This window comes from Eulemur rufifrons, chromosome 3, assembly GCF_041146395.1.
Source record: "Eulemur rufifrons isolate Redbay chromosome 3, OSU_ERuf_1, whole genome shotgun sequence".
Taxonomy (NCBI): Eukaryota; Metazoa; Chordata; class Mammalia; order Primates; family Lemuridae; genus Eulemur; species Eulemur rufifrons.
In genome coordinates, this window is record NC_090985.1 from 88,004,615 (window position 1) to 88,028,548 (window position 23,934).

General features: G+C 36.7%; 1 protein-coding gene across 2 annotated transcripts in view; it reads left to right on the forward strand.

The window, feature by feature from the left end:
- PDE7A (phosphodiesterase 7A) overlaps positions 1 to 23,934 on the forward strand; it is a 109,973-nt gene that overhangs the window by 34,263 nt on the left and 51,776 nt on the right. Inside the window, exons 1-2 of one of the 2 annotated variants that reach the window (XM_069466447.1) lie at positions 16,685 to 16,744; positions 23,637 to 23,697. In XM_069466447.1, coding sequence (XP_069322548.1) covers positions 16,685 to 16,744; positions 23,637 to 23,697 — 121 coding nt within the window. Of the gene's footprint in view, positions 1 to 16,684; positions 16,745 to 23,636; positions 23,698 to 23,934 lie in introns of those variants that run through there. The other variant, XM_069466446.1, reaches the window with a different exon arrangement.

Here is a 23,934-nt window from a genome sequence, read left to right on the forward strand (position 1 = left end):
TCTGCTACTTCCATTCAGTTTCTAGCCAGGTTAATTCGGCAAGAAAGAGAAAAGACATCCAGATTGGAAAGGAAAAAGTGAAACTATCTCCAGTCATAAATGACATGATTATCTATATAGAAAATAATAAGAAGTCTAATGAATTACTAGAACTAATAAATGAGGTTAGCAAAGTTGCAGAATGCAAGATCAGTATACAAAATTGATTGTATTTCTGTACCCTTGAAATGAACAACTTGAAAATGAAATTGAAATAATTTATAACAGCATTAAAAAGAATAAAATTCTTAGGAATAAGTTTAACAAAAGGAGTGCAAAATGTATTCTTGGAAAATTACAAAACATTGTTGAAAGAAACTGAAGATCTAAATAAATGGAAAAATGTCCTATATTCATGGGTTGGAAGACTTCAAATTGTTAAGGTGGCAGTACTCCCCAAACTGATCTACAGATTCAATATAGTCCCTTTCAGAATCCCAGCTGACCTCTATAGAAATTGATAAGCTGATTTGAAAGTGTATATAGAATTGCAGGGGATCCAAAGTAGCAAAAACAATCTTGAAAAAAGAACAAAGTAGGACTCATACTCCCTGATTTCAAAATTTACTACAGAGCAACAGTAATGAGGACAGTGTGGTACTGGTGTAATCATAGGCATATAAGTCGATGGAATAGAATTGAGAGTCGAGAAATAAACTGTGTCTATGGTCAACTGACTTTTGACAAGGGTGCCAAGGCCATTCCATGGAAGAAAGAATAGCCTTTTCAACAAATTGTGCTAAAACAACAGGCTAGCCACGTGCAAGAGGAATGAATTTCTGATACTCGCTACAACTTGGAGGGAGGCCAGTTCAGAGCCCAAACTTAGCAAGTCAGTAGCACGTGTATAAAACATTCAGATACATGCACAGAGGTGCCAAGGGACATCCTAATTTAAGATCTGTATAAACACATTTATCCTGCAACATAAGTTATTTTGGTAGGAGTCCCAAAGAGTTAAAATTCTAAAATGTTTGAATATGCATATTTTTAAAGAAATAATTTCATGCCATAAAAATCACCCTTTTAAAATATACAGTTCAGTAGTTTTTAGTATATTCACAAAATTGTGCAACCTTCACTACTAATTCTAGAACTCTTTCATCACCTCAAAAAGAAACTCTGTACCCATTAGCAGTCACTTTCTACTCCCTCCTTCCCCAGCCCCTGGCAAGTAGTAATCTACTTTCTGTCTCTATGAACTTACATATTGACCTTTTTTTTTTTTACTACAAATGTAAAAGAGTTAAAACTATCCAAGAGTTAAATTATAATCAGTTGGGAAATGGTCTGAACATTTATGTTTTATGCATTCACTTTATTTTACTTATTTATATATTTTTGAGACAGAGTTTTGCTCTGTTACCCCAGGTAGAATGCAGTGGCATCATCATAGCTCACTGCAACCTCAAACTCCTGGGCTCAAGGGATCCTCCTGCCTCAGCCTCCTGAGTAGCTGAGACTATACAGATGCACGCCATAATGCCTGGCTAATTTTTCTATTTTTAGTGGAGAGGGGGTCTTGCTTTTGCTTAAGCTGGTCTGGAACTCCTGAGCTCAAGCAATTCACTTTACAATCAGTCAACCAGTCATTCCTTATTGTTGGATATTTAGAATATTTACAGTTTTTTACTATTATAAACAATGCTGGCTGATAATCTTTGTAGCTAAATCTTCATGCTCATCCGTGATCGTTTCCTTAAGATTAATTCATAGAAGTAATATGGTTAAAGTGTTAGGTGCAGTTTGAAGTCTTTTGATAGACATTGCTGAATTACATTCCAGAAAGCTTGTATCAATTTTCACTTAAACAGTAATGTAAGGAAGACTTGTATATACAAGTTTTAAAATATAATAATATAGTATAAAGTAATGAAATTTTATGTTTTTATATAGAGAGTGGTATCTGCTTCACAATTAAATGTTTACTTGACTACTTTTGAAAACTGTTTTCAGCTCAACACTTTACAAACTCTTCAGTGAACATGAGTCGTAATTTAAAAATCAAATGTACTTGAAACATCACCTCAAATAAGCAAAGCTACTGTGGTACCAATTGTATCCCAGGTTCTAAACAAGAGACTCTTTCAATATATGTTATTCATCAGCTGTAAACTGCCTTTACTATATCTTACTGATTATTGATTGTTCATAGAATGAATTAAGACTTTTAGATTTTCTCAAATTACTTAATTTAGTTTTTTTAAAGCTTCTCCAGTAAATCTTGAAATAAACAATTCTTATAGACAAAAATGTCGGAATTTTATTTTTTTTTCTTTATACTGACATGTTGGAGATGTTAAAATTGACATGACTTTCCTGGGGGGAGGGAATTCATTCTTAATTGAGGAAATAAATTGAATAAAAATGTGGCAATGATAATGCCCGGGCTGTGTTCAGGAAATCATGAGTAATTTGGGGGGCTTGAATTAGGGTAGGTATAGCGGTAAAAATGAGATAATGGGTTAAATTTGTGTCATGAGAGGCAATTTAAAGATGGCATTCTATATCTTCTTTGTAGTAGAAAATATGCCGTAGGCTAGGGAAGGAGGTATGGTAAGGTACAAATTGATGAGAGAGTTAAATATTTTGTGCCTTTTGGTGTGTCCTCTTTTTAACCTTGATCGTATAGATTTTTCTTATCATATTAATTTAAATTATATCAGCTTTTTTTAGAGATATGTTGGTGTGCCGAATGATGCATATCTTCCCTAGAAGTTGTGTGTGTGGATGTGTGTGTGTGTTGGGGGCAGGTGGAAGGAGGGAGGTGTACATGCACACACGCCTTGCCTCTGCTGGTTTGTTCTCCTAATGCCAAGAACCTTATTATGCTCTGGCCAGTGGTTCCCAATTGATAGTGGCAAATCCCAAGAGAACCTGGGAATTGGCAAGGAATTCATGAATCCACATGTATTTCAAACCGTAAACTTCAAGAAATAAATCTGGTACATACATGTATTCGTGCTTTTCATATATGAATAGATACTGTTGATTAATTAATTAAAATCCATTTAAAGAAAACTCCTAAATTCACAATAATGTTTTGTTACTTTGTGCTTTCTCAGTCAGTGGATACCAGAAGAATAAGGCCTATCGTGGGAGTGTGCACACTATTTTCACATTAAAAAGGGTTTGTCATATTCCAGATTAAGCACCTATGTCAGGCATGCCTCATCTCTTAAAAGAGTAAAATTGTGATTTAGACTCCGAAACACTTGGGCAAATTTCTGACTGGTTTAACATCGTTAAATGCATGCCTAATTATTGATGCAGTTGAGTGAAAATTGACTATTACTATTGTGCACTATGAGTACTGGCTAACTAGAATTTTTTGTTTGGTTTTTTTTTTGAGACAGAGTCTTACTCTGTTGCCTGGGCTAGAGTGAGTGCCATGGTGTCATCCTAGCTCACAGCAACCTCAGACTCCTGGGCTTAAGCAATCCTTCTGCCTCAGCCTCCCGAGTAGCTGGGACTACAGGCCTGCGCCACCATGCTCAGCTAATTTTTTCTATATATATTTTTAGTTGTCCATATAATTTCTTTCTATTTTTGGTAGAGACAGGGTTTCGCTCTTGCTCAGGCTGGTCTCGAACTCCTGAGCTCAAAGGATCCACCCGCCTCGGCCTCCCAGAGTGCTAGGATTACAGGCGTGAGCCACCGCGCCCGGCTGCTAACTAGAATTTGAAAAGGGGAGCATTATGGTCAAACTTTTATTTAATGATGAGTCTGTTTATTTACTTATTTTTAAAATTCCACGTTGGTGTCATTGTAATTTAGAGAAGATTAATGCATACTTTCCAAAGCCATTTTAAAGAATTTGAATCAAGTCCTTGATATGCCTGAATATGTTATTAATGCCAGAGGGAGTCACTTGTCCTGCCAGTCCTCTTCTGTTTGTGAGCTTGAGAGTTTTGGATTTAGCCGTCTTCTCTTTTCTTCTTGGGTAATCTACTCACCATACAGTCTTGATTAGTAGAGGATTATTCCCAAATCCCTCTCTCCAGCCCACCTTTCTTTGCAAATTTTAGTTGATGACTTCTTATTTGGACTTGCTAGAGAATTGGGTAAGAACACGTTGGTTCTGCTCCTGGATTATCTTTATGAATACTGTTACTATCTCTTTTAATCCTTACGACAACTGGGTCCAAGAACTTCCCCATTATCCTGGTGGAGAAAACTGAGGCTCAGAATGTAATTTGTATCAAGACTCCATGGTAGAAGAGTAAACTCTGGATTGGAATCAATGATCAGAGGAACCAAAGCCAATGCTTTCCTGGTCCAATCCTCTTAAGGGTTTTTGCTTGCATGAATTTCAGACTTCAGAGAATTCTGAAGTTTAAGGAGTTATATGAAAATATTTTTCCTGTGCATTTTATTTTGTGGTAAGATGTGCCAAACATAAAATTTACCATTTTAACCATTTTTATTAATAAGAGTACAACTTGGTACATTCACTGTTATGCAACCATCATCACTATCCATTTCCTGAGCGTTTTCATCATCCCAAACAGAAACTCCGTTACCCTTAAGCACTAACTCACTATTCCCCCATCTCTCCAGCCTCTGGTAACCTCTGTTCTACTTTGTGTGTCCCTGAAAAAAGTACTTTCTAATGAGAAAGTTTTGTTGATGTTAGATGATATAGACTAGCTTTTAAATTTCTTTGTAGAGTGTTGATTATAAATACATTTCTTTTGAACAAGAAGTACCATGTACTTCAATGCAAATTAAGTTATTTTTGCCTTCTTAATTCCTTGTCTATTCTATTTTAAACAAAGCATTATAATTACATATGCTAAATACAGATGGCTTCGTGTTCTCTTCATTTTATTAAATGTAAACAAATGGTGTTAATTTAAGAGAAAACAGGTCTTTTTTTTTCTGAACCATACTAAAACTGCTTTTTATGCATTGTTCTGGTTAGAGCTCCTTAAGTTGCATTATCGTTAATCTTAATTTCCTTTGCAATTAAGTTAATCAGGATAGTAGCAAATCCAAGAGATGACTGTCTTTTTGTCAGCCTGCATAAATTTGTATCATGTCCTCCTAGCTGACAGTTGTCAAATTGCAAATGATTTGATTGAAGCTATTTTTGTAAATGAGCGTAGAGTGTAAGTATAATTGCTCATTGTACTCCATTAGTAATAGTTAATGGGAGGTGCTCTATGCTTTGGCCAGATCCTGGGCTTTGTCTTTTTTTTTTTTTTGTCCCATTTATCTATGAGGTTGTAAATAACCTAAAACTCAGGTTCACCGACTTTACTTTGACCCTGAGGTGAAAGCCAGCTTCAGTACTCTACTTATCTTGTTGCATTCCTGTCTCTACTTAGTTTTCACCTGAGCATTCCTTATTTTCTCACCAGCTCATGAATTCATTTCAGAAGATATTTTCAATATCTTCCAGCATTTTTAGTTGTTTTCAGTGGTAGAGTTGGGTCTCCAAACTAGTCCACTGTTGGAAGTATTCTCAGAGACTTTGCTAAACAGATTCATTCACCCCACTTGGTAAATAGGGACACAGATTTTAGCCTTGTCTTGGTTAGCTACTTATTTTATTTTATTTTTAGAGGTGAGGTCTCACTGTGTTGCTCAGGCTGGAGTGCAGTGGCTGTCACAGGTGTGATCATAACACACTACAGTCTTGAACTCTTGGGCTCCAGTGATCTTCCTGCCTCAGCCTCCCTCCTAGCTGGGACCATAGGCATGGGCCACTGAACCAGGCTGTGCCACCACGTATTCTTGACTTTTGGTAAATCAGTGTCCATTTTATAACTAGATAAAAGAATTTTTAATATTTAGCTCCAATAGTTTGTTTTCATCTTCTGAAGGTACTAAAGGAGCAGATTGGGAAGTGAAGAGGGTTTGAACCGAATGTTGTTCTTTTTCCAGCCTAGCTCTGTAAGAAACTTTAAGCCCTAAGAGAGGATTCAGTTTAATGTTTGTTGAGCAATGGCCTTCTTGTCACTTGCTTTCTATATTGCATTACAAGTGGCTTCTTTCTGGCTTTAACCTTACTGAGGTGTGAGAGGGAGGGGAATGTTATTTGCATGTATATGTGTGAGAGAGAAAACAGCTAGCATAAGGGGCTGCTGTTCAGTTCGGATAGTTACCATTTGTGGGTTTTGGCCATTTGCCATGCCAGTCCTCTTCTGTTTGTGAGCCTAAGGCTTTGGTTTTAGCCATCTTCTCCTCTCTCCTTAGGTAATCCTACTTACCATACGGTCTTGATTAGTAGAGAACTATTCTCAAATCCCTTTCTCCAGCCCAGCTGTCTTTCAAAGCCTTGAGACCCACGTGCACAGCTCCTGAATGGACATTTCCACTTGGTCGTCCCAGGCACTTATCCTCTCCTGAAACATGAAAGCAAATCAGCTTCTTCAATCCCATAACTTTTCTCTCTTCTCCTGTCCCCTACCCTCGGCCATCACCTCTTCTGGATGAAGGCAGCAGCCTTCTCACAGATCTCTCTGAAGATGGAAATCTTGCATTGTGTCAGTCCATTCCACATGATGGGACCCAGAGTATTTTTTCCAAAATGCAATTTGTGTATTACTTTCCCAGGTAAAATCTCTCGGGGGCTTCCTTTTATCTTTGCGTACAATTCAGATTCCTCAGTATGGTTGACAGTCTTTTATTATTAATATTTCTCTAGTCTCAACCCCCTCATGACTCCCAATGTAACTTTAAAGTCTAACTGTATTAAACTTCCTTTGGGGGTACAGAAGGATAGATTTTGCCCCTCTTTTTGAAACCTTGCTGAGGTATAATTCACACACAGTTTGATGAATTTTAACAAATGTGTACACCCTTGCAGCTAGTACCCCAATCAAGATACTATACTCTTTAGTCACCCCCAAAAGTTCCCTTGACCTATAGGTGCCACCCAGCCTCTGTCCTAGGCAACCATCAATCTGGTTTCTATCACTATTGATTAGTTTTGCCTCTTCTAGAATTTCATATAAATGGAATCACACAGCGTGCTCCATTTTTTCCTGGCTTCTTTCACTTCGCATGAGATTTATCCATGTCATTCCATGTATCAGTAGTTTGTTCCATTTTATTACTGAGTGTTATTCCATTGTATGGCTATACCACAATTTACTTATCTGTTTATCAGTTGATGGATGCTTATATTGTTACCAGCTTTAGGCCGGGCGCGGTGGCTCACGCCTGTAATCCTAGCACTCTGGGAGGCCGAGGCGGGTGGATTGCTCAAGGTCAGGAGTTCGAGACCAGCCTGAGCGAGACCCCGTCTCTACTAAAAATAGAAAGACATTATATGGACACCTAAAAATCTATATAGAAAAAATTAGCCGGGCATAGTGGCGCATGCCTGTAGTCCCAGCTACTCGGGAGGCTGAGGCAGTAGGATCGCTTAGGCCCAGGAGTTTGAGGTTGCTGTGAGCTAAGCTGACGCCACGGCACTCACTCTAGCCTGGGCAACAAAGTGAGACTCTGTCTCAACAAAAAAAAAAAAAAAAAAAAAAAAAAAAAAAAAATATTGTTACCAGCTTTGACTATTACGAATAAAGCTGTTAGGAACATTTGTGTTCAAGTCATTCTTTGGATGTACGTTTTCATTAGCATGAGAGTTCAAATTGCTCCATGTCCTTGTCAACACTAGATATTGGTCTTTAGTTTTAGCCATTCTTGTGGGTGTGTAGTGGCATCTTATTGCTATTTTAGTTTGCGTTTATCTGATGATTAAACTTGTCCTGGCATCTTTTCATATGCATATTGGCCATTTATATATCTTTTACTGTGACTCGTCTATTTAAAGATTTAATGTTTTTTATTGGGTTATTTGTCTTTTTGTTAAGTTATGAGTTTTTGAAAATATATATATATTCTGGATACAAGTTCTTTGTCAGACTTACGTATTACAGATATTTTCTGTGAGTCTGTGCCTTTTTATGTACCACTGTATTTTGAAGAACAAGTTTTCAGTTATAATGAAGTCTAATTGACATGTTTTTCTTTTATGATTAGTGTTTTTGTGTCTAGAAATCTTAACCCAAGATCATAGATATATTCTTATACTTTTTCTTAGAAATTTTATTATTTTAGTCTTTATGTTTAGGTATAGGATCCATTTTGAGTTAATTTTTGTGTGGTATGAAATTGAGTATTGAAGTTCATTTTTTAAATATGTTTATATAGTTTTTCCTGTGTCATTTATTAAAAAGACTATACTTTCCTTTGAGTTACTTTGGTACCTTTGTTAAGCATTAGTTGACCACATGTGGGTTTATTTGTGAACTCTCTATTCAGTTCTATTAATTTATATGTCTGTCTTCATGTAAATATCACAGTATCTTGGATTACTGTAGCATTATAATAAGTTTTGAAATCAGATATTAGAAGTCCTTCAATCTTTTTTTCCTGCAAAAAAATTTTTTTGGCTATTCTAGGTCTTGTGTGTTTCCATGTAAATTTTGGAATTAGCTTGTCAATTTCTATAAAAAAGGCTGCTAGGATTTCAGTTGGGATTGCATTGAATTTATGGATTAATTGGAGGAAAACTGACATCTTAACAATATTGATCTTTCAATTCATAAACATGGCTATTAGTTTCCTAGGGCTGCCAAAACACAGTATCACATCAAAACTGGGTAGCTTAAAACAACCCAAATTTATTCTCAAGTTCTGGAGGTTAAAAGTGTGAAATCAAGGTGTTAGCAAGGCCATGCTCCCAGAAGGCACTTGTCTCTTCTAGCTTCTTTCTGGTGGTTGCCAGCAATCCTTGGCATTCTTTGGCTTGTAAATACCTCACTCTAGTCTCTGCCTCTGTCTTCACATGGCCTCTTCTCCTGGGTGTCTGTGCCCAGTCTGCTTCTTTTGAGGACAAAAGTCACGTTGGATTAAAAGCCCTAACCCAGTATGCCCACATTTAACTTGATTAAATCTGCAAAGACCCTATTTCTGAATGAGATTGCCTTCATAGGTACCCAGGGGTTAGGACTTTGACATATCTTTTGGTGGGACACAATTCAACTTTATAACAACAGGGTCTACCACAGTGTACAACAGTGCTGTCCAATAGACCCTTTTTTTTTGAAATAGAGTCTGGCTCTGTCACCCCAGGTAGAGTGCAGTGGTGTCACTGTAGCTCACTGCAACCTCAAACTCCTGGGCTCAAGTTGTCCTCCAGCCTCAGCCTCCTGAGTAGCTAGGACTACAGTTGCATGCCATGACGCCTGGCTAATTTTTCTATGTATAGTAGAGACAGGGTCTCACTCTTGCTCAGGCTGGCCTCGAACTCCTGAGCTCAAGTGATCCTCCTGCCTCGGCCTCCCAGAGTGCTAGGATTATAGGCATGAGCTACCGAGCCCAACCTAGAACTTTCTATATTGATGGGCTAGTTTGCCCTCCTCCTAAGGTGTGGCATTTCTGGAATCTCTGTGGAATGTCCTAGGTGTTCTGTGAGGTCTCTTTGCTGTGGTTGGTTGGAACTTGAAAGTCTCCCAGGTCCCTGCAGTTGTTTTTTCCCTGGTAGTTATTATTTTCCTGGCCTCATGGATTCTCATCCTATACATGTCCAACTTAGTATTCAGTCAAAGACTCAAGGAGACTGGAGCTTATTATCTTCACAGTTCTTTCTTCTCTGGTACTTAGCCCTGCAGATTCTAGGTACCTCAGCCTCTCTGAACTTGAGTCTCTATCCATCTCCTTTGCTTTGTGAGACTGCTCCATTTCTGGGTTTGGTGGCTGCCTACAAGAAAAAACCTGGTCAATCATATGTCTCACCTTTGTTTTTTTCCCCCTTCTCTTAGGGATCATAGTCCTGTACTACTTGTTTAACATCTGAAAACAATGTTGCATATGTTTCCTATTGAAAGCTTAGCTTGCTAGTTGTTTATGATGGGAGAGCTAGACCAGTACCAGTTACCTTATAATTTTTTTAACTTTGCTTATATTTTTCATTGGTCAAAATTTAGCTCACCTCTGATAATTTGCACATACTGCTTTTTCTGCCTGGAGCTCTTTTCCCTACCACTTGTGCCTGACAAACTCTTATTCATCATTTAAGGGTCAGATTACATGTCATTTTTTCCTGGTAGTCTTCTTTGATGCTATCAAATCCTGGGTTAGATGTCAAACTTGGTACACAGAGTACCTTACATTTGCCTGTAATTTCTTGTTATTGTGATTGATGGTAGCCTCCACAAAAACCTAAGCTATGCAAGGGCAAGGACTATGTCCCTTTCATTTACATCATATCCCTAGTGCCTAACACAGTGGAGACACAAAAATCAATCAGTCTCTCTTTCTGACCCTCTCTTTCTTTCTTTCTCTCTCTCTCTCTCTCTCTCTGTCTCTATTTTGCAATATTACCTGTGGAGATGAAATAGCACTATTAAATTCAAAGTGCCTCAAGTATGCCTCAGAAAATTTTTGTACTTCTATTCTGATTGATTTGGAGAGGGAAGAAATTATTGACCATTGCCATTCTTATTCAGAAGTTTTCATTTAAAATTTATCTTGTGTCTGCAGAGATTAGTGTTTTTCTTCTTTAGTATCTATGTTGTAAATATTTTTATATACATTTACTCACAAGTAGTATTCTGTTTATATGATTTTTAGAGGTGAAGTATTTTTTTTTCTTACAAATAGGTCTCATTTAAAAATTATCTTTCAGGAAAAACACCAGTAACCACTTAGTTGCTTTGGTGGATTTGAGGAAGTGAAGGTGGCTGGGTCTCACGTGGGGTAGGGTGGTGGATACACTGACCCACTGACGAGCACTTAATAACAGTAGCTTTTGTAGAAAGACTTCTTTCATTATTAAATTGAAGAAGATATATTTATGATGTATTAATTTTATTTATCTTTTATGTGTAGAAAAATAATATTTCTTTTCTGGTTTCCATTTCACAGAGCTGTGAGTGATTGACTTTTGTTTTAAGATTACTAGATGAAAATTTGTCATGAATTTGGTTCAAGTTTGCCTTCAGTTTAAAATTAAAATTGTTGGCCTATAAGCAATTATGAGCTGTCACAGTATTGTGGAAACTTAGAGTCGACAGAACTTGAAGGTCGTTTGTTCTAGCCTACCCCACAAGCTCCTGGACCAAGGTTAGTTTGAGGCAGATCCTTTCAATCTACTTCTGATCTACACCTTTCTGATTTTAGAAAGGTGTAAGAAATTGTAGAAAGTTCTTAGAGTGTGACATTGAGTCAATTTCTGTTTTCCACAATCTTGTGCCCACTGGTCCTACTTTTGTCTTCTGTAATTTCACACAATAAAGCTAAACTTCTCCTTAGCATATTTTATCTTATAGCAGTTTAACACCTATTCTGTCCCTCTTTTTATTTCTTTGCTTAAAGCATCTCAGTTGTAAAGCTATGCTTTATATAGTATCCTTATCTGCATTTAAAAATGTCATGTATGTATGCAGTTTCCATGTGACATTCAGAACTGAATTCAGTGTAGTAAATGTGGCCTGTATTGATGATAGTGGAGCATCTTTGATTTGGATACTTAACCACGTGTTTCTATTGTTCTATATGTATGTGATTTATTTTATATCAAAATGCAGACTTAATTCTTTCTTTTAAGTTGATTTTATAATTTAGCATGCTGATTTACCGTTTATGTTTTATATGCAGATTTGATGTAGATTTGTGTGATCTGCACTCCAGTATATAAACTGTGGAATAAGACAAGATGAAATGCCGAATTCTGTTATTTACCTCCAGAATTCTTCCACTAGTGTGAAGAATTGACTGGGAAAGCACTTTCATCCAAGTATTTTATCTCTGAATATGTTGTACAGTCAGCTAGGAGTGAGCCTAACTGTGGTATGGGGCTCATATTGCTCTGTTTTGTTCTTAAGGATGTCACCAGAGACTTTCTGTGCAGCCTTGCTGAAACCAAGGCATCCCAGGTCTGTGCCATTCTCCTGGTCTAACATCCTAGCAGCTTACACTCATGGTACACACATTGTATACTGTATACTCCTTCTCTGTGTTCAAACTTCACAGTTGTGGGATCTACACAACTTTTTTTTCCTTTTTGGAAATTGTGGCAACATTTGCTAATATGTTTTTTGATAATTCCCCACTTTTCCCTAATTTTTAATATATTATGAATAATGGTTCAGTAAATAAATCTCTAAGTTCTTTTAGTATCATAAAATGATGTTGTTCCTTTTTTCATTGCTGAATAAAAAAATTAAAAAAAAAGATGATGTTTTCTGGACCAGAAGACTTGAATATTTTTGTAAAAATGTCAAGATGTTTTTATTACTTCCTTTATGCTAGGGGAAATCTTATGTCATTTCCATCAATTATTGGTATACTTTATGGCAAAAACTTAATTCAAAGCTCTAAATCAGTCTGACAGAAAGGCCTTAACTGACTAGTAAAACTCCCATGGTACTATAGCCTTTAAGTAATTTTTCTGTTAGTTATGGAAGTTTTTTTTTTCAGTTTTATATCTCTTGAAATTCATACCATTTGAAGGATAATAAACCCTGGTTTTTAGTAAAAGAAATAAATAAAACCTCCACTCTGATTTATTATTTGTTATTAAAATGGGCTGGAATTCAAAATGATAAAAGTACAATTGGAGGGTTTTTACTATAGTGTTCACATTTTTCTATCAAAAATTTGGTTATAGTTTTCTACGGACACTACGTTTGTATAAAGAACTCTGTGATAGGCTATTTCTGTCCATGGGATTCCAAAATTATAGACACTGATGTCAATGCAGATGAGGTTAGCCTAATTTGGTCAAGAGAGGGACATGCTAAGTCTCTATATGGATAGCTAAGAGCTATTGCCAAGATTAACAGGTGTCCTGTGGGTGGCAGAGAGCCCCAGGGATAAAATTTGCTCTTGGATTACTCCTCTAGGAGACAATGATCAAAGTCATACCTTTTTTCTATTGATCATACTCATAAAATAGTGAGATCTGCTTTTAACTTTTCAGATATTATTAGCCTTATAACAAACCCCAGAGTGGTAAAAAAAAATTTTATACTTTCTTCTTATAGTATCAAATTCTGTTTTTGAAAGTTTAGCCATATCCTGTGCATTAATTTTTCTAGAATAGTCAACTGATTTGTTGTTACTTTGCCATGTTTCATTAAGGATTTGGAACAACTACGAAAACAGTTAATGTAAAAGAATACATTTGTTATTAGTGTAATAGAGGCAACTATTTCTTTATAAGATAAGAAATTACATGATTAAACTCTGGAAAGATTAAGTTTTAGAAGAATTTTCTAAGAAATAAGCATAATGTTATAAAAATTTTCATACTAATTTGATAACAGCTCTTGTTTTTATTCCATCTTATTGAAACTTTATTATTATTAAGAGAAGACCAATTACCAAGGTAATTAGTACTAAATATATCATATCTCAAAATAAGAAAAAGTTTTACAGCCATTAGATTCGTGACATTGAGAAGCCTGGGCATACTGCTTTAGGGAAAACTGTATTGCCTAAGATTTTTCTAAGATTTGACTGATGTAAATGTGTCATTAGCAACAGAGACTCTATGACTTGAGGCCTAAACCCAATAGCTGTTGCTATTCAAATAGGAAATTTTCTGACCTTGGAGGACCGTATCTTGATTATCTCTATATTACAGTCTCAGATGTGTAGGACAAATTCAAGAAGTGGATTCTGGGGGAACTGTATTCGGGAGCCATCCCGTTAGCCTTTCCTGCTAGGGGTCAGGGAAGGTTTCTTAGGCCACTGGACAAGCATAGCTCAGGTTCCCCTCATGGACCATTTTGATTGCAGTTAGGTCCAGAGTTAAGGTGAAGCTAGCGTGGTTAGGGTATTATCATTTATAGGTCTTATATACAGTAGTAGTTAATTCTGATTCAACTAAAATCTGTTGCGTGCCCACTATGGGCTAGCTGTTGTTTTACAGATACCATTTAACTCCCATAAAGGGGAGGAAAATAAGGTGCAGAGAGGTGGTGATTTGCCCAGGGTCACTCAGCTCCTGGGAATATAGCTGGGAAAAAAACCTAGCCTCTCATCTCCAAGCCCAGAAGGGTTTTGAGATGGTAGAAAGAATCTCAACAGAAATTCATTTCAATGAGAGAACTTTTAGGGCTGCATTTCTTACTGTCTCTTTTTTATTCTGTGTCTCAATTCTGATTCTGTAAGCACCTTACCAAAAATAGCAAACGTGACTCTTTTTGAGCAGTTGATTGGAAGGAAAGTGTGAAAACGAGAAGAGAAGCATCCCTGGGCTAAACATCATGGCAGTGGGCTGACTTGGAGTGTGCAGCCTGGACTAGAGAGACCGAGAATGACCTCGAAGCCCAGGTTAGCCTCCAGTCCAGGCTACGTGGCCTCTTACAGATGACTCCCAGCATTTTGATTGAGTATTGGGCTAAGATACACTCTGCTGCTCTGTCCCATGCCTGGGCATCCTTGAGTTTGGTTGCTGGAACCTTACTAATCAAAGCCCTGGACATTCTCACGTCAAAGCTAGTCTCATGACAAAAGTAAAAAAAATGTTATCTGGGTTTTTGCAAGTATTAACATTATACCTTGTTTTTTTTTTTTTATTTTTTATTTATTTTTTTTTTTTGAGACAGAGTCTCACTCTGTTGCCCAGGCTAGAGTGAGTGCCGTGGCGTCAACCTAGCTCACAGCAACCTCAAACTCCTGAGCTCAAGGGATCCTCCTGTCTCAGCCTCCCGAGTAGTTGGGACTACAGGCATGTGCCACCATGCCCGGCTAATTTTTTCTATATATATTTTTAGCTGTCCATATAATTTCTTTCCATTTTTAGTAGAGATGGGGTCTCGCTCTTGCTCAGGCTGGTCTCGAACTCCTGAGCTCAAAGGATCCGCCCACCTCGGCCTCCCAGAGTGCTAGGATTACAGGCGTGAGCCACCGCGCCCGGCCTATACCTTGTTAATTCTGAAGCAAGAAGTGAAGTTTATGGCCATGTGTTATGAATGAATTCGATTTAGGAAAATTTTGATATAGACCTATAAATTTAATTTATGCTTAATTCTGACAGTTCTACAGGTGACTTTTAAATAAACTCTTTGTAGTGAGGATTGGATAATGAAAATAACATTAGTAATTGAATGATTTGGGCTCTTTTCAAATATTTTAGAACCATCATTTGTGTATCTCGATATGCAGATGACTTTGACAGCTGGGTTACCCACCGAGTGAGTGTGTCTCTCCAGGCAGCCCAGGCTGTCCCCACCTCCCCCCTAGACCTCTGCCATGGTGGCCTAACTGTCCATCCAGCCCCTACCCCACTTACCTATACTTGATGGAAGTGGTCTTTTTGCCAAAGTTCTTTGGCAGGGTGGGATTAGGAGAGGACATCTTCAGGTGGCCTCTGGGGTGGCCCCTGCAGGGTCTGGCTTCTGTTCCCCACTGCTGCAGCCTCATGTGGCTCCACCTTCCCACACTCTGAGCCAACCTGGTCTTTCTCTCTTGTACTTGCCTTACTAGGTTTTGTCTCACCCCTCAGCCCAGGCACCTGCCCTTCTCTCTGCACAAATCTATCTTCTTCATGTTCTTTCCCCATCACGTTTCAGCTCAGGGACATTTCAGGGACTCTGGAAGAAGTCCCTCACCTTTTAACTAGACCAGACTCAAGTTTTGTTGGCAGTGCCCATCTCTGATTCATTGCACTTGTTATTATTGCAATTTTGTGTTTATTTGCATAATTGGATTAATGCAGACTCTAAACTGCAAGCGCCACAGGGCCAGGGCCTTGTCTGCTTTTACTCAATGATTGTATCCCTGCTATTGAGCATAGGGCCTGGTACATAATAGCAGCTTAATAAATATTTGCTGAATACTTGAATGAAAGTTTCACAAAAGGCTTTTTCTCAGCGATATTACCTGCAGCCTGCTAGCTTCTATGCGAGATCATGAAAAGGATGAATAGAGGCTCATTTGTTATAGGAGAGCTCACTCACAACCCTGGAGAACAAAATGTGTTCCAAAAATATCATATAAGCCAGATTGCAATTAGCGCTTGAAAATAATGTACTTTTAATTATTTGAAAATGCATTAGACTGGCCTTTGTCAATAAAGCCAGAATGAGTGAATTATAATGTTAAGTAGCACAAACAATATGATAATGACAACCTCTAACATTCGTAAGGTAATCCTAGCTCCAAAGGAAATAAAAAGTTGAACAAATTCAGTGTTAAGAATGGAAAAGATAGAGTAAAATGCATTAATATTTTTAAGTGCCGGGATATTATGCCTGTGAAACTGGTCATTGTGAAAAGAATGAGTAAAGTTTTAGTATTGCCCAACATTTTTTGAGAGTTGTTTCAAAGGCAATCTCTCTTAGCATTAAGATCATAGAAGTGTTTGAGGCTAGCCCGAGTCTTCTTTTGTCTCTATTTTGTGAGACTGTTAGGTCAGCCCTCACTGAGGTTTTTTTTTTTTCCTCTTCTATCATTGCTCAGGCAGTTCTACCCCAACCCTGGGCTTGTGGCATTAAGCATGCGCCGGGTAAGGAGGCTGGCTGGGTAGTGCATTCTCAGAGGAGTCAGGTGATCGTTGTTGGAAGGCAGTTACTGTCCCCTCTCTTTTGCCTCGGGACAGCTGGTTATTTATCAGACTCCTAAGAAGTCTTCCTCGCCTGCTGATAGAGCAGAGAGATTATGCAGCGGGCTTTTGGTTGATCCAATGGGAATTGCATTGATCTGGTGTCTGGCCTTGGTTCTTATCAAGTGGATCACCTCTAAGGTAGGCTGTATTTATTTTTAGGATTGTGACAATAATCCTTGGTTTACATATTTGATAGGAACGAAATAGCTGGACAAGTTTTCCTCTCCTTTTGCCTCGGTTTTCATTTCTGTGATTAAAAGAACTATGAGTTTTTTTCTGTCAAACTGAAAGGCTTAAAATTACTACTTGTGATTTTTATATTCTTATCTGACGTTATTCCTCCGTAAGGGCTTTTTATGGCATCATTCCTTAGTATCGTTCCCTTGAAGCTTTTATAGTTAAAGAAGTTTAACTTTTAACATTATAAAATTAAACAGTTTAGACTTTTGGTGTACATATTTTAAAGATTCTCTTTTGGAGAAAAAGAATTTAATAACGTGTGTATATTTAAAGTATAATTATTGAGGATTTCTAAACAATTATAAACTTCTTAAAAACTAAAAACTACCTTCTTTGCTTCTATGCTTCTATCATGTTCTTTCTTAAGGTTTTGCTGCTGTTAAAATATCTGCCTTAGCTATAATATATTGATGTAAATGTAAGATCATGTATATATATGTTGTTTTTGAAGTTGAATTCTAAACGTCAGGCTTGAGAAATTCTTGATAGAATGCTAACTACCCATTTGCCGTCTGGGAAGGATCTAACACTAAAGTAAGAATATAAGATTATACTATTTGAAATTATTTTTTCTGTACGTCTATTAAAATGATTATATCTTCGATCCACCATGCAGCCTTTTGCTTTCTGTATTAAGAAACTGAAAGGTATTAACTTAAAATGTATAAGGCCATCATTATTTACTAGGCAACACAAAGGTTCTATAGAGTTAATTTTCATCCTCAAGCAAGATTTTAATTCCTGCTCTGTAATCTTTCACATTTAAGCATGTTTGAAGCATAATTGACTCTTTCTTGAAGCAGTCTTCTTTTCTTGCTGAGTATGATTGAAGAAATCTCTTAAAGAAAAGCAATGTACTCAAATAAAAAAAAAAACCTTGTGTTTTAAAAGTTAAGAATTAATTTTGTTGCACTGACAGCTATTTGCTTGTTTTTAAAGGATTGGCTTGCTAAGTTATTGAATGAAGGTCAAGTTAATATTAATAATGCGTTAGTTGTGTTGTGGATGTTTTCAGAGACTTTACTTTTTTAATGACCACCAAAAACTTAAGTTTTTAAACAAAAAGAATGCTAATATTTTATGTTAAAACAATTTTAAAGAGGGAAGAAGAACAGGAAGGATACTGTCTGGTGGATCAATGTCATATGTGAATATTTTAGACACTCAAACACAAGCATGTTTATCTAGCATATGTAAGATGAATGTGCTTTGAAAAAGCTCATTTTGCTATGTTAGAGAAAACTGGTTTCAGAACTTTGGCTGAGCTTCATCTTTTGCCATGTTACAATGTTTTGGTAATATTGCCAAAAATGTTATTTAGTGTTACTGTGTTTAAGCCCTTTAACTGTCAGTTTACTAATCTGCAAAATGGGACTAATAAAGCCTACATTTTCTGGCACGAAGTAGGAGCACAGCAAGTGTTAGTTAATCTATTATTACTTTTACCATGTAAGGGAAATACACTTGCTTTTGCTCGATAAATCATTTAGTGGAAAACCTGAATAAACTAAAAACAATGGCACTTAAAATATCTTTGCTGGTTTTTAAAACATGTCTATCTTTAAAAGTTATGTATTAACTAATATTGGGAACAACTTTTACACGTTTTGTCATTAACCTTCAAGTCAAATCTTTTGTGGAAGAATGATTCACACTGATTCAAGGTGAGTGCCTTCTCACCAGGGCACGCAGGACTGCTGTTAGTGTGGCAGGGGATCCTTTGGAACCTTACAGTTTAACTTGTTTGTGCTACGGCTGTCAGTTTCTGATTAGCTCAGCCTCGCCCATGTTTTGACCTATACTCGTTTGCTTTACAAGCTGTTCCCAGGATGGCTAAATTAGAAGAGTCACGAGTAGAAGCTTCTCAGTTATTTCCATTCACTGGTGAGGTGAGGTGGGAATGTGGGTGATAGCTCAGAGTTTTTTGTGACTGACAGTGTGACACAAGATTTTGATGAAATCTGTTTTACTAGTTTTATTAAAAATAAAGTTCTAGTCTGTGGTTTTTTAAATGATAATCTTTAAAGAAAGATATGTGTTCAGCAGTCTTGGTGTTTAAAGTACATATAATTATTTTTTTAAACATGATTCTAAGATGGCAGTCAAATTTTTATTATTTGAATTCATAATTTATAGTGTGTTTTTCCAAGATGAGTTATTTTAAATTTATCAAAACTAGATTGTTTAGTGAGAGAACTTAATAGTATTCGTTTTAATCTGAATTCTTAAGGAGGTAGATGAATAAACAATCACTCACGATGTATTTGTTGATGGGTTCCAATATATTGAAGTCCATTCACTAAAAAAGTTTTCGTCTCATTTGGTTTTATTTTCTAAAAGGTATGTCTTGTAGTTCAGTATTGCATTTAAGCTAATATTTGTGGACTGGCCTTACTTAAATTAGCACTTTATAATGAATAGAATAACTTGAATGTTTTACACATTCCTAATTAATATGTTAATACAGATTTAAAATTAAATTCTACCTCTTTTGCTTAATAAATTAATATTAATATAGACCCTACCATTTTAATATCTAAATTCATGCTTCTATAAATGAGTCTAAAGTAATTACCTTAAAATAGAGTATGCCGTAGTGTGATCCAGATTGCATTCATTACCCAGTTTTCGACTTAATACTATTTTATTAATGGAGAGCTGATGTTAGTCAGCCTTTTGCTGTCCTTAATATGTGACAGGTTAAATGAGATTTTACCTTTCTAATTAGTGCCTCTTTTAGTTAAAAAAAAATAATAATGATGATGGTAGTGCCAATCACCCTCCTAAAGAGGACCGTTAGAGATAACAGCTTAAAATGTGTTTTAACAAGCTATTTATCCAAGTTGTTATTGGACACTAACAGATTGATAGGTATTGACCACGACAAACTATTGCATAATGATAGCTGTAGTTTCATTAACATGCTTGAGCTGATAGAAATATCTATTGCTACAGGCTACCAGGTTTATCCCTAGAATGGTAGCATTAAGCGAAGGCCTGTAATTTAATAAGCTAAATATCTTGGGGAGGGGGTTGGCACAGCAGAGGTGAGTGGTGCCTTTTAATACCAAGTGACCGTTTGCTCCAGAATAAATAGTTTACCATGAAACGCTGCAGGAAGCTTCCTTAGCACATTCTGTTGATGGAAGGTACTTCAAGCAAGACGCCATATGATTGGTCCCTTGGGTTTTGAGGTCATGCTTTTCTTTATAGATTTCTTTGTCGTAGATTGATACTTTACTTTTTAATTTCAATTTTATTTTGTGACTATATGATAACTCTACACACTGCAAAATTAAAAAGGTACAAAGATACACGTTGAAGATCCCCCCTTCACCTCTGTGTCCATCAGCCTCCTTGAAGACAACCAACGTTGATAGAATTTTATCTTGTTGGAAGTTTTTGTTCCTCTTACATTTCATGAACTCTTTTTTTCTTAAGGATACATGAAATTGCATAAGGTTTTAATTGATATTTTTCTCTTAAATGGTAAGCATTAAGGATATAATTAATGTTTTGGCGAGTTGTTTTTCATACTAAATCCTAGTGAGGGCTTTAAATAAAGTAAATTTTCTTTGTAATAGTAGTAAAAAAATTGTTTTTCCTTGATTTGTAGGTATATGTTGAGGGCTTGTAAATTTCATGCCAGAGTTTTGTGGGAGAAGAAGAAGATCATTAATCTGATATGTAAAAATGGGATCCCATGCTTTAATGTGTATTTCTTTTGTTAATGAAGTCTAGCATTTTTACTTATGTTTATTGGGATATTTCTCGTGCAAATCGTGTGTTTATTTTCTACCTGTTTTTCTGCTGTATTGTTCATTTTTCCGATTGATTTGTAAGATACTTTAACATAATTTTTTTTAGATATAGTAGAGAAAGATTAGCTCTTTGTCATATCTGTTGAACTCACCTCTCTTGGCTTGAGGTTTGCCTTTTGCCTTTATTTATGATATATTTTACCATCATAATTTAACTTTTGGCCAGGTGTGGTGGCTCATGCCTGTAATCCCAGCACGGAGGCAGGACGATTGCTTGAGGACAAGAATTTGAGATCAGCCTGGGCAACATAGTGAGACCCCGCTTCTAAAAAAAAAAATTAGCTGGGTGTGGTGACACACACACTTGTGGTCCCAGCTACTTGAGTGGCTGAGGCAGGAGGATCACTGGAGCCCGGGAGTTTGAGGCTCGCTGAGCCCAGTGAGCTATGATAGTGCCACTGCACTCCAGAGAGTAAGACCTCATCTTTTTTTTAAAAAAAATTGACTTTTAATTGGATTATTTGATTTTTTTTCCTGTTGAGTTTTTGGAGTTCCTTATATATTCCAGTTGTTAAGCCCTTGTCAAGGGAGTAGTTTGCATATATTTTTTCCCATTTTGTGAGTTGTCTCTTGACTTGTTGATTGTTGCCTTTGCTGTGCAGAAGCTTTTTAGTTTGATGTGATCCCATTTGTCCAATTTTGCTTTGGTCGCCTGAGCTTCAAGGGTATTACTCAAGAAGTCCTTGCCCAGACCAAGGTCCCAAAGCTTTTCTCCAATGTTTTCTTTTAGTAGTTTCATAGTTTCAGGTCTTAGATTTAAGTTTTTAATCCATTTTCATTTGATTTTTGTCTGTGGCAAGAGATAAGGGTCTAATTTCATTCTTCTGCATATGGATATCCAGTTTTCCCAGCCCTATTTATTGAAGAGACTGTCCTTTCCCCATTTTATGTTCTTCACACCTGTGGCAACTTTGTTGAAGATAAGTTTACTATGGATGTGTGGATTTATTTCTGGGTTCTCTGTCTGTTCCATTGGTTTATATGTCTGTTTTTATGGCACTACCATACTGTTTTGTAGTATAATTTGAAGTCAGGTAATGTAATTCCTCCAGTTTTGTTCTTTTTGCTCAATATGGTTCCATATAAATTTTAGGTGTATTTTTTTCTACTTCTGTGAAGAATGTCATTGGTATTTTGATGGGGATTGTATTGAATCTATAGATTGCTTTGGGTAGTATGGACATTTTAACAATATTGATTCTTCCAATCCATGAGCATGGAATATCTTTCCATTTTTTTGTGTGTCCTCTTCACCTTTCATCAGTGTTTTATGGTTTTCATTATAGAGATCTTTCACTTCTTTGGTTAACTTTATTCTTAGGTATTTTATTTTATTTGTAGCTATTGTAAATGGAACTAATTTCTTTATTTCTTTCTCAGATTGTTTTGGAGTAGGAAGAGAATAATATAGCTTTATGTTTTTCCATATAGCAACCACTTAATCTAACATTTTAATTAAGTAGTCAATATTTCCCCCACAGATTTTAAGTCCTATGTTTATTATATATAAAATTACTGTATATTCTTGAATTTGCTTCTAGATTCCCTATTGATTATTTTCTCTATTTCTTTGCAGTGCAACACTATTTTCTTTACATCTTATTGTGCTAATTCCATCTATTACTACTTTTTAAGAATTTTTTTGCATATTAATTCAACTAATTTTATAGTTCACTTTTTTTTTTTTTTTTGAGACAGAGTCTCACTCTGTTGCCTGGGCTAGAGTGCCATGGTGTTAGCCTAGCTCACAGCAACCTCAAACTTCTGGGTTCAAGCTATCCTCCTGCCTCAGCCTCCCAGAGTGCTAGGATTACAGGCGTGAGCCACCACACCCGGCACTTTCGATGTGCTAGGCACTGTTCTAAATGTTGAAATTTATTCTAAATCTGGGGCTACAGCAGTGAACAAAGTCCCTGTCTCCACAGAGCTTAGATTCTGATAGGAGGTTTGATTAATTTTATCTTCCAGATTTTTAAATCTATTTTCATTTATATCAATTCTATTAGTCATTAATTTATTCATCAATTTATTTACAAATTATTATTAATTTATTTGTAGTAAGAGCATTCAGTCATTTATTTACCAAATATTTATTTAGAATTTACTAAATATTAGGTCCTATTTTAGGGGCTGAGGGTACAGTGGTGACAAAAACAAGGTGCCTGCCCTTGTGGAGCTTTTGTTTTAGTAACAAACAAACAAGGTAACATCAGCTAAGTGCTGCACAGAGGACTGAGATAGGGAGCTGCGGAAGAGGGAGGCTTTCAGGTGCCATTTGTGGTCAGGGAGTGCCTGTCTGAGGAGCTGACATCTGGTCTAGGACCTGAGAGATAAGAAGGGAACAGTGACGAATGATTCAGGATGAGGAACAGCAAGTGGGAAGGCCGTGCATCTGGTGCGGCTGAGGAAAAGCAAAGAGATCAGCATGGCAGCATCATAGTGGAGAGGGGAGGTGGTGGACCAGAGGACAGAGAGGTGGGCAAGTCACAGGGACGTTGGAAATTGGAGCTTGAAGCTTGAAATTTATTCCAGGGGTGGTGGGGAGCCATTGGAGGATTTTGAACAGGAGCTGACATGCTCACTCTTGCTTTTATGTGAAGAGCTGCCGCAGGAGAACTAGTGGATTGTCCTTTTCTTCCCCTTTCCCCTTGGCAATTGCTGTTAATCCCTTATGAGTCAATTCAAGGGTCACCCCAAAAACCTTTCTGACTGACTTAGATTAAATTTCTACCTACTGCATGCTCCTCATTTTGTGTACACTTTTATGGTAGTTCTTAACCATCTTGTATTGTAATTATTTGTTTCCCCCAAGCCCCGCTAGAGATTTCAAGAGCAGGTACCATATCTAATTTCATTTTGTATATCCAACTTCTCTTGCACAATGCTTCACAAATAATAAAGTTTGTTGGATTTTATTTTATATCACATTTATTTGTCATGTATTAAAATGTGTGTATTTTTTTTTCTAGAGGCGTGGAGCTATTTCCTATGACAGTTCTGATCAGACTGCGTTGTACATTCGTATGCTGGGTAAGCATTATTTATTTTGTATGAATATCAATATCGTCTATTGTTACTGGAGGTTGAGGTGTCTTTCATTAGGTAGCTTTTCATGACTGTTTGTAGCAGATATAATCGATCACATTGACATTGAATGTGGTGAGAATGAAGAGAGGCATTTTAGAGTTACAGGTGATTGAGTAATCTCTGGCTTAATAACTGGGACTCTGTCATTAGTACACAATTTCAAGTTGCATTTTGAACATT